General features: G+C 40.4%; 1 protein-coding gene across 5 annotated transcripts in view; it reads left to right on the forward strand.

Annotated features, from left to right (window-relative positions):
- The window catches only part of VEZT (vezatin, adherens junctions transmembrane protein), a 110,909-nt gene that overhangs the window by 46,025 nt on the left and 48,754 nt on the right, over positions 1–16,130 (forward strand). For 3 of the 5 annotated variants that reach the window (XM_072655605.1, XM_072655603.1, XM_072655606.1), the window contains exons 6-7: positions 1,002–1,151; positions 8,127–8,274. In XM_072655605.1, coding sequence (XP_072511706.1) covers positions 1,002–1,151; positions 8,127–8,274 — 298 coding nt within the window. The remainder of the gene's footprint in view (positions 1–1,001; positions 1,152–8,126; positions 8,275–16,130) is intronic. The other 2 variants (XM_072655604.1, XM_072655607.1) reach the window with 1 other exon arrangement.

Genomic DNA, 16,130 nt, shown 5'->3' on the forward strand with positions numbered 1-16,130 from the left:
GCTATAAGTTTTTGATTCAAACCTAATAGATCACCTGAAAAGGAAAGATTTAAAATACAGGTACATCCAACTAGTGCAGTATATACCATTGTTACAAATTGGTAGGTCCCATTATAGTGTTAAACTGTATTCAGTTCCGGAGGTATTGGGTGTCTTTTCCCCCTGAGCAGTTGGGAGAGCATTAGAAATATTGTGTGGTACTTAATTTGTCTTTACAGCGCATTCCTCACTGCATCCTGGTTCTCCTTTTATCTTGCCACCTTGTGTCACTTTGAGAAGGCCAGTGCCAGTCAGAACACGTTGGCATATATTTTAACCTTACCTTTCTCCCGCCTCTTGGCATTTTTTTTTTTACCATTTCTGTAGTGTATTTCACTCTGCAGAGGACCAAAACTGTAAATTAATGTAAATGAGGAGAGGTGAAATGTGCTAAGTATGGTGAAGGCTTTCATAATGTCGAGTCTGTTTCCTTTTAGAACTCTTAGCTTTCATGGAGACCACCCATGATTTCTGTAGTCTATTCATTTGCATTTCTGAGTCTTTCTAAAACAACCAAGTTACTAAAGTCCTGAAGTAGCCCAGAAATTATTCTCAATATGGATAAGTTTGGAAACATTGCAGACAACAGATCATGGGTGGGGAACCTGCAAAAGATACTCACAGACACCTTGCAGGTGGTGAGATTACATGGAGAAAAAGATATTTATACAGGAGCCTTAGTAATGTCCACTGTATACCTGCCAGGACACCTTTATCACAGTAATAAAGGAAACTGAACAGTTGCACAGGGTTTAATTTTCTGTCATTTTTCTTTTATAGACATGTTTGCTGATAAAATGGATTTTTAGCAGTTTTTTCACCCCATTGGGATGGGGAGGAATTTTAAATTATATTTCAAATGAGATAACTGAAGAGAATTTTTTAAAAAAATAAATGTGTTGTAGATTTAGAACAAAAACTTTAGGACATCTGTACAGTTGTATCACATTTTACTTTTCAAGTTTGCTTGACAGGGTCAGTGCTGCTTGCCCATTCAACAAAGCTGGACAGCATCCCAGTCAGCATCTCATCGGCCTTCGGAAAGCTGTCTACCGGACTGTTAGAGCCAACTTTCGAGCAGCAAGGCTAGCCACCCTCTATATGCTGAAAAAATATCCTTTTCCAGCTGTAATCAGGTTAATAGACATCGGTGTATATTTTAAGTGTGTCCTCTAGAGATTGGCTTAAATGAAAGCGTATGTGTGTGTGTGTGTGTGTGTGTGTGTGTGTGTGTGTGTACACATATGTATACATAGACACAATGCTTATAGAATATATACATATGTGTCATATGCACATACATACATGTAATATTACAAATATTTATAGATTGAAGCTTATTTTCCCATTGATTATTGTAAAATTAGGGATGAATTCTAAGGTGAGCTGGTAGAAGAAGCAGAGTCTAGAAAAAGGATCCACCTTTCTGCCCTCACTACCTAATTCAGTTTTAGAAGGAAGAAAATATTCCCTCTCTTGATGCTTACAGTGACTGGGAAGGATCTTAACACTGCTGGGTTTGCCTTCTTGGCAAACTTATAGAACTGGGTATCTTGGTGATTAAGAAGGTGACATTGAGAAGTCAACACTTTCACAATCTCTGTAACCATAAAATATGCTTTATTTCATGATTATAAAACCAGTAAATCAGGGAATAAACCACATTACCAGAAAATAAAAATTTATGAAATCTTGCATGGTTATAAATATAGGCAAGAGTCTTTCATCTGAATCATCATTTTTGTCATAGTTTCTATAAACCAAGTTGATCTATGACATATATAGTTTTGCAAAATTAGGATTTTATCAGGTAAATGTCAAAGGGAATTTTTTAATAGCACTCCATATGCATGCTTGAGATAAAATGTAGAGTAAAATCTTTATTGGAATGTGTGGAGTGCACACCTTCTTTCCAGAGTATGTTCAGTGTAACAAACTATGCTGGACACTGTGTTAGACCCTGTAAGACAAAAATTTCAGTAGGAAACATGCTTCTTTAATGAAGCTTACATTGTAGTGGTAGTAGTAAACACAGTGGAATATTTCTTTGATACTTAAAGATCTTGCATTGCTTTTAGGGTCATCAGGATCATCATCGTGAAGATATTTTTAACTATTATAGCTCTAAGTGTAACTGCTTGGTCTCAGTGTGCCCTGACTCCTGCACTAGTGCTGCAAGTTTTTGTTTTATTTAATCTTATTTTCAGCTCATTTTCTTGAAATCTGTCTCTGTCCTAAATACCTGGAACCCATTTAACCAGAACCTATTGATGAAGATTTTACTCCATGTAGGAATGCATTTCCATAAGAAAGACATATCATGTGGACTGTGTAACCTTGGAGAGAAAATTATTTTGTCCCTTTTTGGTTTTTCCCAGGGTACTTTGGGATTTTCAGTGTATCTCCATTGGCATACTGCTAACCCCAGTTAAATTTTTTTTTTAAGGCCACAGTTGGACTTCGCTTCACTACTGTGCAGGTCACTGTCCTGCTAGGTTTTATTTGTACCCTTGCATATGCTATACTCTTGTAACCCGATCCTAAAAAGAGAGCTGCTGTTATTGGTATTTTGGTATATATCTGCTTGACTGATCATAGTCAGTCAGAAAAACCATAGCAACATGTGATGGGAGTTTTTTAGAGCATTAGAACAATAAGATTTCTTTCTTAATTCCTCCATTTCTTCTTGAAAAGGCTTATTATCAAAGTCTTGATGACAGTAAAGAGGGTTGATGAGTCCTGATTGCTCAGAGCAACTCAATAACAAGACTTCTCCTTACATAATTTTGGCTTTTCTCCATTGCTTTTTAGCACCTTAGCTGCCATAAATCACAGGAAGAGTGGGGAGAAGTACGGTGCTGCGTGTGACTCTCCGGGCACCACTGAATCCAGAGGACAAGGTTAGAAGGCTGATGAGAGAAGGGATAAGGATTGCCCTCGTTGGGATCTGTTCCCTATAAGCAGAGGGGAGAAATGAGGACATTTTAGGGTTGGGTGTAAGAATGTTTTCTAAATATTGAAGTATGGGATTGGACAGAAGGGATAAGATCAGGGAAAGGTGATGCATCGATTCAGAGATTTGCAGCTGGAAGGGGCTTAGGAAGTTGTCTAGTCTAACCTCTCATTTTACAGAGGAGGACATTGAGGCCAGGAAGGATAAGTAACTTCCTTAAGGTCATATGCATAGTAGAATTGAGACTTGAACTCATGACCTGTGACTTCAAGCTCAGTCCTCTTTCTCCTGCATCACATTGCCTTCAAGTGCACATAGAGAAAGGTCATAAGCTTAAAAGCAGGAATTCAGTATGGAAAGTTATTGCTCATTTTTTTTGTAGGCTTCTATAATGTCACAGTCTCACCCTTATCTCTCACACATACCTACTCTCATCATCCTCAGCCATCAGAGAAAAACCCCACAGAACTGTGGGTGTGGCACGAGGCATCATTTTCAGATGTGGTCCTTGGGATGATTTCCTTTGACTGATTGTCCTTATCTGTCCTTTTGTGGAGGGAATCACTGGGGAGTAAGTGTTATAAAAAAGAAAGAACATCAACAAAGCTTGGACAAGAAAGAAAGCCACAACACAGAAAAAATGCTTTTTGAGCATGAGCAGTGGCTGTTTTCTTTGAGAATATCTGAACAAGTGATTGCTTGGTTTAGCTAGTAAAAAAAGAGCCTTGCCCCAGCTGTTTGGCACCAGCTTGACTTGAGGAAGCCAAGTGACAAGGAAAAAAAGCAGATGATGGAAGCAGCCATTTATTGAATCATTTATTGGGGAAACAAGAAGCAGGCCCCATAACAGAACAAATATGGAAAAGAGAGAAGTAGAAGTCACACTAGTGCAGTAGTTTGAGTAATTTGGGGCCAAGGCAAGCTAAGTCTACCTCCCCTCACGTTGTTTCAGATTGTGCAATGTTAGATTTGGCAAATCCTCCAATTAAGTAGACTGGTCTTGAGTCAAGAGCAGGGGGTTCCAAACCATTGTACCATGACGAGAGGCCATAATTGATCAGAGTCCTGTAGACCTAAGCCAGCTTATCGCAGGCTCTTCCGGTAGACTGAGTATCCACGTGGTATCAATCCCAGACTTCCATTAACAAAAGACAAAGTTTAGGAAAGGTGTGCCAGAAAGTCGAAATGGAGGTTGGTACACAATTTGAAAAGAAGAAGTTTTGATGTGTTAGTAATGCTTAGATGTGATTTTATAACAGGAATTCAATCACAGAGCAGCAGGTTGGACCCGATGATGTAAGTTATCTCCTAACACTAGGATTCTGGGATTTTGTGGTTCTCTTATGTTAAGATTTTGTAAGATCACCCACAGTCATCATCCTTACAGATTAAATCAACATAAAGTTGTATGCCTCCATTCCCACATCCCCATGCAAACAGTTCAGCCTGGACCTTCGGTGTTTCTCCATGAAAAGAACAGAGAATGCTCCAAATTTCTGGTGCAGTTGCAAAGATTTTTGTTTGTGCTTGATTGAATCCAGTATATTTTCTGAACAGTAGCGCTGGTCTTTCTAATTTAGATATAGTATGGAAGCCTAGATAAAAAAAAAAAAATAGAGTTGGCAAATTCTGATGCTACTGAAATGTTTCATGGCTACAGAAAATTTATTGTCAAATGACTCCTAAGCAGTTTTACACAGCTGCTAAAACTCCATTGGCTAAATTTAGCAGGGCTTGCATAATTCCCATCACAGATGATATATCAGGAGGCCCAGGATTTGTCCAGGGTATTTGACTTTTATTCCTGCCTGTGCCAATCCACAGACTAATGAAATAGAACTGTGCCCAGCAGTGCACTAGTGTGCCCATTTTTCCACAGTGCCTCCAGCACTGACTCTTCACTTCTTTAGTTATCTGCCAGTTTTGCTTGATTGGTTTTATTTGCATTTCTTTCATTAGTTATTTGGAGCATTCTTCTGTATAGTTATTAATATTTTGCCCTTCTTTTGAAAATTCTTTGTTAACTTTCATTGACCACTTATCTGTTGAAAAACGGCTTTTGATCTTATAAATTTCTATTACTTATATATTTTGAATATCAGAGATACTTGATACAAGATCCTTGACACAAGAATTTTTATTCTACTCAACTGTTTCCCTTCTTATCTTTGTTACATTCATTTTATGCATGGAAAAGCTTTTCAGTTTCGTGTAATCTGAAGAATTTCATCTTTTGTGATCATCTCTATCCTTTGGTTAAGAATTTACCCGCTTACTATAGCTATGAAAGGTACCTGATCTAGTTCTCTTCTGGTTTTTTTAATGATATGATCTTTAATGTTCAGATCACATATCCATTTTGAGTTTATTGTATTACATAGCAATAATAGCTGACATTTACATAGCACTTAAACATGCCAGACACAGTGCCAAGCATGTTACAGATCTGACGTTTGATCCTCACAACACTCCTGAGAGATAGGTGCTATTGTTATCTGCATTTTACAGATGAGGAAACTGAGGCTATCAGAAGTTAAATGAGTTATGAGCCCAGAGTTATGCAGCTAGTAAGTATTCAAGGCCAGATTTGCACTCAGGTGTTTCTGACTCCAGGTCCATCTCTGGTCTAACCCTAATTCCTGCTAGGCTACTTTCCAGTCTTCCCAGAAATTCTTATAAATTAAATGAGTTCTTTCCTATGTAATATTAATAGGTTTATTGTGAACCGCATCATTGAATCACTTCTGATACTTCCTTGTTTAATCTGTTCTACTGATCAGTATTTTCTAACCAGGACCAAGTTGTTTGACATTTATGGCTTTTAGTCAGAGGTCTTCAGAGGCTAAAGTTCCTCCCTCATTCCTACTTTTTTTATCATTTCCCTTTATATTCTAGATGTTTTGTTCCTTCAAGTGAAATTTGTGGGAATAAAGGCTCACTAACTCACTGGTGGTAGAATTAAGACTTCACCAAACCATTCTGGAAAGGACTTTAGATGGTCAGAAAGTCTGTTCAGTTTGACCCAGAAATCCCCCTGCTAGACTTAGACCTCAAGGAGGTCAGTGACCAAAAGAAAGAAGCCATATCCAACAGAATGTTTCTAGCAGTACTTTTTGTGGGAGCGGAATAAATGCCATTTGACTATGAAATGACCAGCAGGTTCACAAATGCAATGGAATATTTCCTTAGCATAAGAAATGTTGGATCCTGAACTGATGTATAATGAAGGAAGCAGTATACAGAAAACGGGGTGCACAGTAATATTCCAAATGGAAAAAATAGCTACAAAATAATTCACACTGAATGCTTTGAAATTATAATGACAACAAAGAAGAGAGGCGCATGAGAAGACAACGCTCTCCCTCCTTGGCAGAGGAGGGACACTTGTGGGTGGGGAGCACTGCAGATAACCTCGTACTTTTTGGCATGTTGTTCAGTTTTACTGAATTATTTTTTTCCTTTCTTTTTCCTTCCCATTGCTAGAAGAGATGACCCTTTGTCTGGGAGAATAGAGAAGGATATGTTAGCAAAAGTAGTTTATGGAAAAACTAATACAATCAATAAAATTTATTATAAATAGATATATAATTTATTATAAATATAAAGAAAGAAAATAAAATTTTCTCATCTCTGTGGCTCTCTTTTGGAAAAGAGAGCCACAGAGATGAGAAAGTTTAATCACTTGAGTACTTTCAAAAATATTGCCCATTTGCCTATTACACAGTACAAGCGCGTGACCCAAACTCCATGTTCCTTCATTCAGGTATTCTATCAAGGCACAAATCCATTTTTTCTGACTGCTTTTAGCACTTTTTGTACTTTCAGTGAACAGCCATTTTAGAGCCACAGGCTGGATGATAGTAAAGCTGTTCTGTTGGTGTACCATTTCATGGAAGGATAACATGCTTTATTGATGGTTTTATGATCTTTCTCCCTGACAGTGCTGCCTTACTGAAGCAGCCCTTGGACCAGGGTACTAGTCAAAGTATGAAATGTTATTACAGAAGAGGTTGCCTCATTCAGTTGATTCGACATTCAGGTGTTATATACAGATGTGCCTGTGACATTAAATATTTAAATGTCTAGTGTTACTGGACCTTGGAATTGGGTTAAACCAAGCGTCAGAGGCTTGGAAAAAATCGGTGGTGTTTGCAAAAGTGTGTTCTTGTGGTGACAAGCGATAAAGAAAGTATAGACACTGGGAGTTTTGATTGGATCTGGATCTGTGATTTCATGGGTGCTAGGAAATGCCAATGAAGTCTCCTGTCAGTCCAGCTTGTCTGGGGTAGAGGCTGGACTTCAGCCCCACATTTCTTGACCCAAAGGCTCATTCTATCCAGTACTCACTATCGCTGCTCAGTATGAATATTGAGATGAGGTCACACAGGCTTGTGTTCTTGAAATGAAGAGGGTCCTTCATGCCTCCTCACATTATTAACTGGTCAGGTAGTCAGAAATTAATCAGGTTCCTGTGGGACTCTGTGTTAGCAATGCCTTGATAAATGTTATTTTAATGCTCTTGATGAATTAGAGGATATTTTTAATGGAGAAGAAGAGAAGGGTTTTCCTGAAGGTTGAGTAACCCCTTCAGGAGACAGCAGATGCTTCAGCATTAATTTAGGATTTTCTCCAGTCAGCCATATTACATAACTGCCCTGTCATCATACAGCTGCATCTCCTTCACTTCCTGTAGCTGGAGATGTAGATAACAGTGAATCATGCTGTCATCGTGGACTCTTCAAGAAAGCCAGTGTCAGGGTCTCTCCTTGGCTCTATCCCACCAGGTCTACATTTCTTCTCATGTTCACTGTCTGTTACATGTTCTTTGGTTCAGGACCACGTTTCACACGTCTTAGAAAGATTTCTCCTGGAAGGGACCAAAAGAGAGGGTTCAGTGCTTACCTGGATAGATATGTGAATTATCTGGCCTTTCCACTTATTACTTAGACTCCAAATAACTACTAGTATTACAGACTAATATCTATTCAAATTAGACTGAAAGGAAGTCTGCCAATCTTTTAAAAAGTGTATAAATGATGGTTATTAAAGGTAATTTGGGAGAAGATGTTTCATCGCCTCTTCTGTTGTCTTAGTACCAAGACTCAGTTGGTGTTTGCCTTAACTCTCACTTAACCTACCCTCTGAATTCAGAGAGTGACAACGTGACCAACTACATCTGTGTGATACCTTTTAAGGAGCTGGGCCTCGGACTGAGTGAAGAGCAGGTGTCAGAGGAGGAGGCACACAACCTGACCGACGGCTTCAGCCTGCCTGCCCTGAAGGTAACGTGTCTGTGGTGGGGCCTGCTCTCTCTGAAGCAGGAGCAACAGATGTGGAAAACTTTGTGATGTCCAGAAAATATGTTTTAGCAGCTCAGCACTCTTGTTATGGACGTTTAAAGTTCTAATTTTTTTATACTTAAAAAAAATTTTAAATCTCACTCTCCCTCTTTTATTTTTAAAGTTTACTCTAATATTGCTGCAGTTTTATGGTAGCTTAGTTTCTATGTATCATTGAACCTTGAGATTTTAGAAAGATCGCTTAATTTGAGGAGGGGTGACTTAGAAATACATTTTACTATATTTATTCACATAATTTCCTCCATCATATATTTTTACTCTTCCCCAGTTTTAAAAATAACCCATAATAAACACCATAAACTCTTAAAGTTGAAAGAAACCTTTAAAATCATCTAATCCAAGATCCTAATCCTAAAAGATCATTTACATAATTCCTAGTTGTTGGGATTGGGGGTGGGGTGGGGAGGTTCATACCTAGAGGGTCTGTGACTTGTATTTCATAGTTCTTGGTTCTAGAGCTGAAAGGAACTCCAAGGGCCTTCTAGTTCAATCCCTTTGTTTCACAGTTGAGGAAAGGGAGGTGTAGAGAGGTTCAGTGACTTGGCCAAGGTAACATGAGTGCTAGGGTTCAAACTTAGCCCCTCTTGCTCTAAATTCTCTGACTGTGTCCACCTTTTATTGTTGTTCAGTAGTTTCAGTCATGTCCAACTCTTCATGACCTCATTTCTTGGCAAAGATACTGGAGTGATTTGCCATTTCCTTCTCTAGCGCACTTTATAGATGAGGAAACTGAGGCAACCAGCATTAAGTGACTTTCCCAGGGTCACATAACTAGTAAGTGTTTGAGGCCAGATTTGACCTCAGGAAGATGAATCTTCCAGACTCCAGATCTAGTCTGTCCACTGTGCCACCTCGTTGTCCTTTCTACCACACTTCCTGCCACTAATGTGTGAGTTGCTGTGCCTTCTCTGTACCACTATCTTCTTTGAGAAGTAAAATACCCATGTAACATTAAGGAGTTGGAGTGGGAGGGAAGAAATCATATGAACCCAACTCTAAGAGCACTAAGAACTTAACAGATCCAACTATTTCCCTAGAAATCCTAAAAATTTTTAGTTAGAACAGACCAGTGGTTCTCAAAGGGTGTGCTGCAAACGGTATGAGACTTAGAATTGGAAATCCCATGTGCATGTAAGACTCGTTCCCTCCCTGTCCCCCCATTCTTTCCTTCGAATTCTTTATCACAGAAAATAACACTGTACTCTGCCCATGCAAAAAAAGTTTGAGAACCCCTCATGTACTGCAATCCTCATAGCTGAGACTGGAGAAGCAAAGAGGGGACTTACTTGTCAAAGGCCTTCATTTATTTTGCTGATCTAGGACGTGAACCCATTTGCTTAATTTGCCAGCCCGTGTTTCCCAGTAATATTATCAGAATACGTGGCCTTTGGTGGAAGAATTTTTTTGAATGGAAGTGATCTCTGCCTTCCAGGAGCTTAAAAATCTGGAAAAATGAGCAAAATTTAGTCAGAATGTGGCAGCAGAACAAGATTTGTCCATGGTCTCAGAGGTAGAGATCTCCTTTAGTGCCTCAGCCCTCCCTTGGTGTTAAGGACTGTCAGTAAAGCCTTTTCAGACAGTAGTACCTCAGGTGTGTACCTCGGTACAATGGGCACTTCTGGGGTGAAACAGCAAAGTCATTTGAAAGGACAGTGACGTTGTTTCTCTTCTCAGATACTAATTTTTTTTTACGCCTAATAGTTGGACATTCAATTTGCATGTCTCCATCACAGCAGTTCAGTTTAGCTAGTAAGGCTTCACTTTACAGGTATGTTGGAGAGAGTAAGATTATTTTTCTTCTCTTCTTAAACAAAAAAACCTTTTCAAAAACATATATCTTTTAAAAAATTCAGCCACTTTTAAAGATAGCTCCACAATACAATGTTTAGAGTAAAAGCCTATTTGATAGCTTCTTCCCTAAGCCCAGTTTGACCTTACCAGCTTACGCCAGGCCCAGTCTTACATGGAGGTTGTATCTTACTTGTGCTGGATCTCCAGATTTGCCAGTATGGCTCCTCTCTACGATTTCCCTCAGTTTTTTGTAGCCTTCTCACATGCCTAAGGAACACTCAATCAGGAAAAAATAAGAGGCCCCGCTTTTTCTGATTTTTCTGCTTGTTCCCACTTCCTCATTGTCTTTTTCCCTAAGTGGCAATGGAGAAGTAAAGAGCTAAGGTTCTTCACCTCTGCATGAGCGTAAAAGAAACCTGGTGGCTTTTCCCTTCCTTTCCTCTCTCTTCAGTGTCCCTACTACTTGTGTCTAGCAAAAGCTGCCAGTGGGGTGGGTGGGGCATGTTTAAACTCATTGGTGTGTAAACAATGTTTATTTTTTTCATTACATATTGAGTATACATCTTTAATAATGGATAGTTTAATACAGCAATGTGCTGCCCTCTGTAGGAAATGTAGAAATACAAGACATAGATTCTGCCCTCAAGGAATTTACAATCCAGCAAATTAAATGATGATGCAAGAAACATCACACATATGAGGACAGTGGAACTCATTCACTGCTCAGTGAAGGGTATAGTCTTTGCCTTCCTCTTTCTCCCCCAGCTCTCCTTTTCTGGCTAGAGCTGGCTCCCTCACCCCACCTTTCCCTGCTCCTGCAGATCAGGCTGGCTCCTCAGGGTTGGAGTCATGTGAGAACATCTCCCTCTCAGGGTCTTAGATAACTCTGATGTGGTGGAATGCATACCTGCTAGTTAGAACTATAGCTCTTCAGTCCCCATTTGTGTTCTTCTCATTTGCTCCAAGAGGGGAAGAGGGAGAAGTAGTATACATTTAATATGGTACTTCCTGTGTGCCAGGCTTTCTGGGTTTCACACGACCTGTCCTTTTTCTGCCCCTTTCAGCAGTTAAATTTGCCCCCAACACCTTGCAGCTGCTGTGGTCCAGAGAAGGGAGCTCATAGGCTCAGTAGGCAGTCTTCCTGAGTTGCTGTGACCAGAAGTATTCATCATCTGGGAGCCAAACTTGGAGTGATGACCTCTTTGAATACAGCTGGCCTTTGGGTAGCAGACTCATAGTCAGTCCATCATGAAGCTTGTACTCAAAGCCTTCTTGTATTGCTTGGATCTGCTATGGCCTTTATTCCACTGGCGTACTCTGCAAGAACTGAGGGGTCACCTACCTACTACTATCAGGCAGTAGAGTATGTTTTTATCATTTGCAAATAAAATGTAAGACAAAGTTGAATGCATTCATTCTGGTCAGCAAACATTAGGTATCTTCTGTGTACACAGTACTGTACTAGTTCGGGAAAGTTTAGATGAGACAGTCTGCTCTCTTGGAGAGGGTGATATGCATGTATTATGCACTACTATAACATAAACTAGCATGTGGTATTTTCTATCAGAGAGCTATAAGCCACCTGTTGTGTGAGCTCTGGGATGGTTGGGGAGACATTACTGACTAAGAGGATCAAGGAAAGCTCCATGGGAGAAGTGACACAGAAGCTGATCTTCCAGGGGTGGCTGTAGAAGCCCTCAGGCAGGGAGCAGCTTGGACAAAGATCCAAATGCCAGCCCAGAGCAGTCCTTGTGCCCGAGAGGATGGAACCTGACTTGACTGGAGAGTCAAGTCTGGGAATGAGGGAATATCATGAAGAGTCTGCAGAGTTTGGATGGTACCACAGTGTGGTGGGCCTCGAATGCCCGAGACAGGACTCAGGAAGCTTTGGTAGCCACGACACTAGCTCTACATGGAAGGAAGAGTCATTTACCAGAGAATCCCTACAAATGATTGTGATCATGCTTTTAGAGCCATACAGGTCTTGACTTTTTTTTTTTTCTATTTGTCTAACATCTATAAACAGTGTCAACATCTATGGTTTTTAACAACATATACAATTTAAACCCTTATTTCTCTTAATACTGAAATAATTTTTAAAAAAACATACATTCTTTAGGCACATACTCAGAGCAATGTTATCCATATACTTTGCCTGCTTCTCCCTTACTTCCCTGACACCAAAGGATTACCCTGAGACAAGAAGGGCTAGATTGGGGGCAAGGCATCTGGGACAGGAGAGGGCCCAGAGACATAACCAGAAAAGTCTCTGGTTCCCTAGGATCAGAGAGTCCTGGGAATGGATTGTTCTTGAGAATAAACTTCTGACAGCTGCAGCCTGGGCCTCTCTGCCCTCGTTGGCCTTTGTCTCCATCCTGCCTTCAACTTCTAGCATTCACTTACTCAAATGGACCTGTAATCTCATAGCAAAGGGCATTTCCTCTGTTGGGCCTGTGCTGAGAGACATACGAGGCCATGAAACGCTGTTAATCGGCACAACTCAGGAGGCCTTGGTGTTAGCATTTCTCTATCCTGGTAGGGCCCTTTACCAGAATTTCTTTTGGTCTCCTTGGGAATTGGAATTATATTAGTACATCAGTAGTCCTAACAGAATTACCATTTGTAATGATAGATTGTCTATTTCCACCAGCGATCTCGCTACTTAATTTTTTAATTTATTTATATATAATTTGAATACATACACACACATACACGCAGCAAGTGTAACGTCAGTTAAGTCTAGGTCTTGTATAGTTTTCCATTGTGGAAAGAATTTCATTTTCATGTGCTTTTGAAATGAACACAATTGCTATATTGTGTCTATACATAATGAGAATGAAAGAAACATATTTGCATAGCCTAGAAAAGAAGGCCTGCTGCTTTGGTTATATGTGACAGATTCCGTGACATAGATTGGTGGGGAGAAAAGCACCATTGTGCAGCTGCAGAACCTTTAGCAGCCCTAAAGCCTTGGCACTTGACTCACCTGATTTGCCTTTCTGCTATTGCTGTGTTTGGATGTAATTTTAGACATCCAGTAAAAGTCTCCACCATGTGTTAGGATTTCACCGCTCAGCATCAACAGCCAAGACTGGGGTTTTGTACAAATCAAATCCATGCATACTTATAATTTATAGTTGTTTTTCAATTGTGCCCAACTCTTCATGACCCCTCTTGGGGTTTTCTTGGCCAAGATACTAGAGTAGTTGGCCATTTCCTTCTCCAACTCATTTTACAGATGAGTAAACTGAGGCAAACAGGGTTAAGTAACCTGCTCAGTCACACAGCTAGTAAGTGTCTGAGATTGGATTTGAACTTGGGTGTTCCAGACTCCAGACCCAGCATTCTATCCACTGTGCCACCTAGCTGCCATATCATGAAAACAGAATTTTGCCTAGATCTGATCTAATGTCCCTAATATCAAAAGAGAAGGGAGCCAGAAGGAGAAGGATTATCAAAAGAGAAGGGAGCCAGAAGGAGAAGGATTATTCTAACCTCTTCTACAGTTAAAAAAAATCAAAGGAAATAATTCATTGACTGTCTCCCTTTTATCCCTGAATACCCTTCAGATTTTGATCATCAAATGACCCCCCTAATTCTCTTGTTAGCTTCCTGCCTTTGATGTAAACAAAGAATTTAGACTCCGTTAACTCTTTGTCTTTGCCCTTTAGCCTCCAGTGTTATCTGCCTTGCCGCAGTGTTGGGCTTCCCAATCCTCGCTTGGTCAGCATCTCATGTTTGGACTGTGATGTCTCGGGTATCTCCAGCCCTCACTTGCTACCATATTCTCCTCTTCTCACCAACATTTAATTAAGTTTTAGGCCAAGTTTAATTTAATGATGTCCTTATCTCTTACCCTGCTCTTCCTGCTGGAAATGGGCTAAAACTAATCTCTGCTAGTGTGTTGTGAATGACTTTACATCAAAAGAAGCAATTTTCCACAGCAAGTAAGTAGAGTCTGTGGACTGCCGGGCCACTGGCCATACCCAGAATGCGTAGCATTGCCGCCATTGGCATCTTTGCATCTTTCCTTCAGAAGATTCTCCAGGATTGAAGTGGAGGAATTTAGACACGAGAACTGATGCTTGACGAGTAGAAATGGCCTAGAGGTAGACCTCCAATGCCTCCATGGCATTTTCCTTCCTATTGTTTTTATGTTACAGGTGCCATGTTTCTTCTCAGAGAAGCCCATAGCAGGCTCTTGGCATGGCTTCTGGTGTGCAGCTGCACATTTCTTACCTCCCCTTCCTAGTCTGACTTACAGACTCTTAGGTCATTCTTTTCCCTTGAGAATCCGTTGACAAAATAGTACCCAGTAAATGTGATGAGTGTTTGAGAGGGTATCCACTTATCTTGGCATTGTAGGATATTAGGATAAAATCCAGACTGCATGCCTCAGTTGGACTCCATGGTGCCTCAGCTTCCAGCCAGCTCTGAGATCCTGCCATTCTGATTTCTCCTTTTCTCTCCCAGTCTCTATATTGTTTCCTGAACGTGGCACATGGTAGAAGTGTAAGTAGTATGCCTTAAACACCAGTGTCTCACCGCCAGGCATCTCCAGTGGCTCCCTCTTACCTCTAGGATGAAATGCTAGCTCCTCTGGGCCCAATAGATCTTTCATCATTCTTGCAGTTGACATCTCCCTCTCTCGCCCCTTGCTAGTCAATTAAGGCCTATTATGCCTCCATCTGCATTATTTCTTCCATTCTCTCTTGAAGTTGAAATACTGTAGTGGTTCAGTTGACAGGAAGATTTAGAAGAATACTGAGACCTATAGTTATTTAAAGCTTTTAGGACTTCTCATGGAATTGTTTACCCAAGCCTTTAAGGGTGGTGGCATTAACCCAGAGTTATTCTGGGTGAGTTACCCATTAATAGCTATCACCATGATCCCTTAACCTGATGACTCATTTGTTCCTTTTTAGACACCAGGTAATATAAGAACAAGCCAATAAGTTAAACCCTCCATTTTCTTCTTCTGCATGTCCAGTATTAATTCCTTCTGCCTCCAAGGGGCCTTTGCCCTCACCCCCAGACTTTATTCATGAGCTTTTATATTTCTTTCTGAAATACTCTTTCATTCACTCCATTTTCAGCATACGTTATGCCACTTGCTTTTAGTTTTCCTGGTACTTTGTATATTCCACTTAGTCTTAATTATCTGTCCAAAACCTTGAGTCCCACTTATTTAACTCTTGGGCCCTGTGTCATGCAGAAGAGTTTGTGTCATCAGGTCATAGGCCTTGGGCTTGAACCCAAGAGCTCTACTGCTTACTGTCTTTGAGACCTGAGACACATCACTTCTTCCTGGTCCTTGTGTAAAATGAGGGGATTGGCCTGGATGTTATTTGAGGGGCCCCTTCCAACTCTAAGTCTGTGGGTCCTGCAGTCTTTTACTAATGAATTGTGCCTCCATATCAACTGAGTTTCTCGTTCTGCCCAGAACAACCATTCCTTTGTTTCCTGATGTTAATTACAATACTTTTCACAAATACTTAAGTTCATACTTCTTGCCACCCTGCCCCTTGATCACTGTGGCCTTGTATATCACTTCTCTCTCCCCTCTCTGATCTCTGGATCCCTACTTCTCTGACTCGCCATCAGTCGTCCAGGATTTCTGTTCTGCCTTTCCAGACCCAATAGCATTTGTACCTGTGAAAATGGTGTAGTTCATGTGAGCGTTGATTAGGAAAATTGCCAAATTGGACCAAAATACAGCTTCATCCCAAACAGTTTTGAGGTAAGGAATAAGGACATTCTTCTTGCCTACTTCCTGTCACCCTTTTCTTTTTGCCTTCCTGCTTTATGTCTCCTTTCCTTGGACCTTCTCTTTCAGAATATCCATATTAATCTGTCAAATGAAAAAGTATGATGGCAGCCAGTCTGCCACAGCTGAGGAAGTAATAAAGACATTCTCATTCACCATGTCTGCTTTACATGACATTCATTGATCATTCCTGCTTCCCCTAAAGAGATTTTGGCCCAGG

Source organism: Notamacropus eugenii, chromosome 3 (assembly GCF_028372415.1).
Source record: "Notamacropus eugenii isolate mMacEug1 chromosome 3, mMacEug1.pri_v2, whole genome shotgun sequence".
Classification (NCBI taxonomy): domain Eukaryota; kingdom Metazoa; phylum Chordata; class Mammalia; order Diprotodontia; family Macropodidae; genus Notamacropus; species Notamacropus eugenii.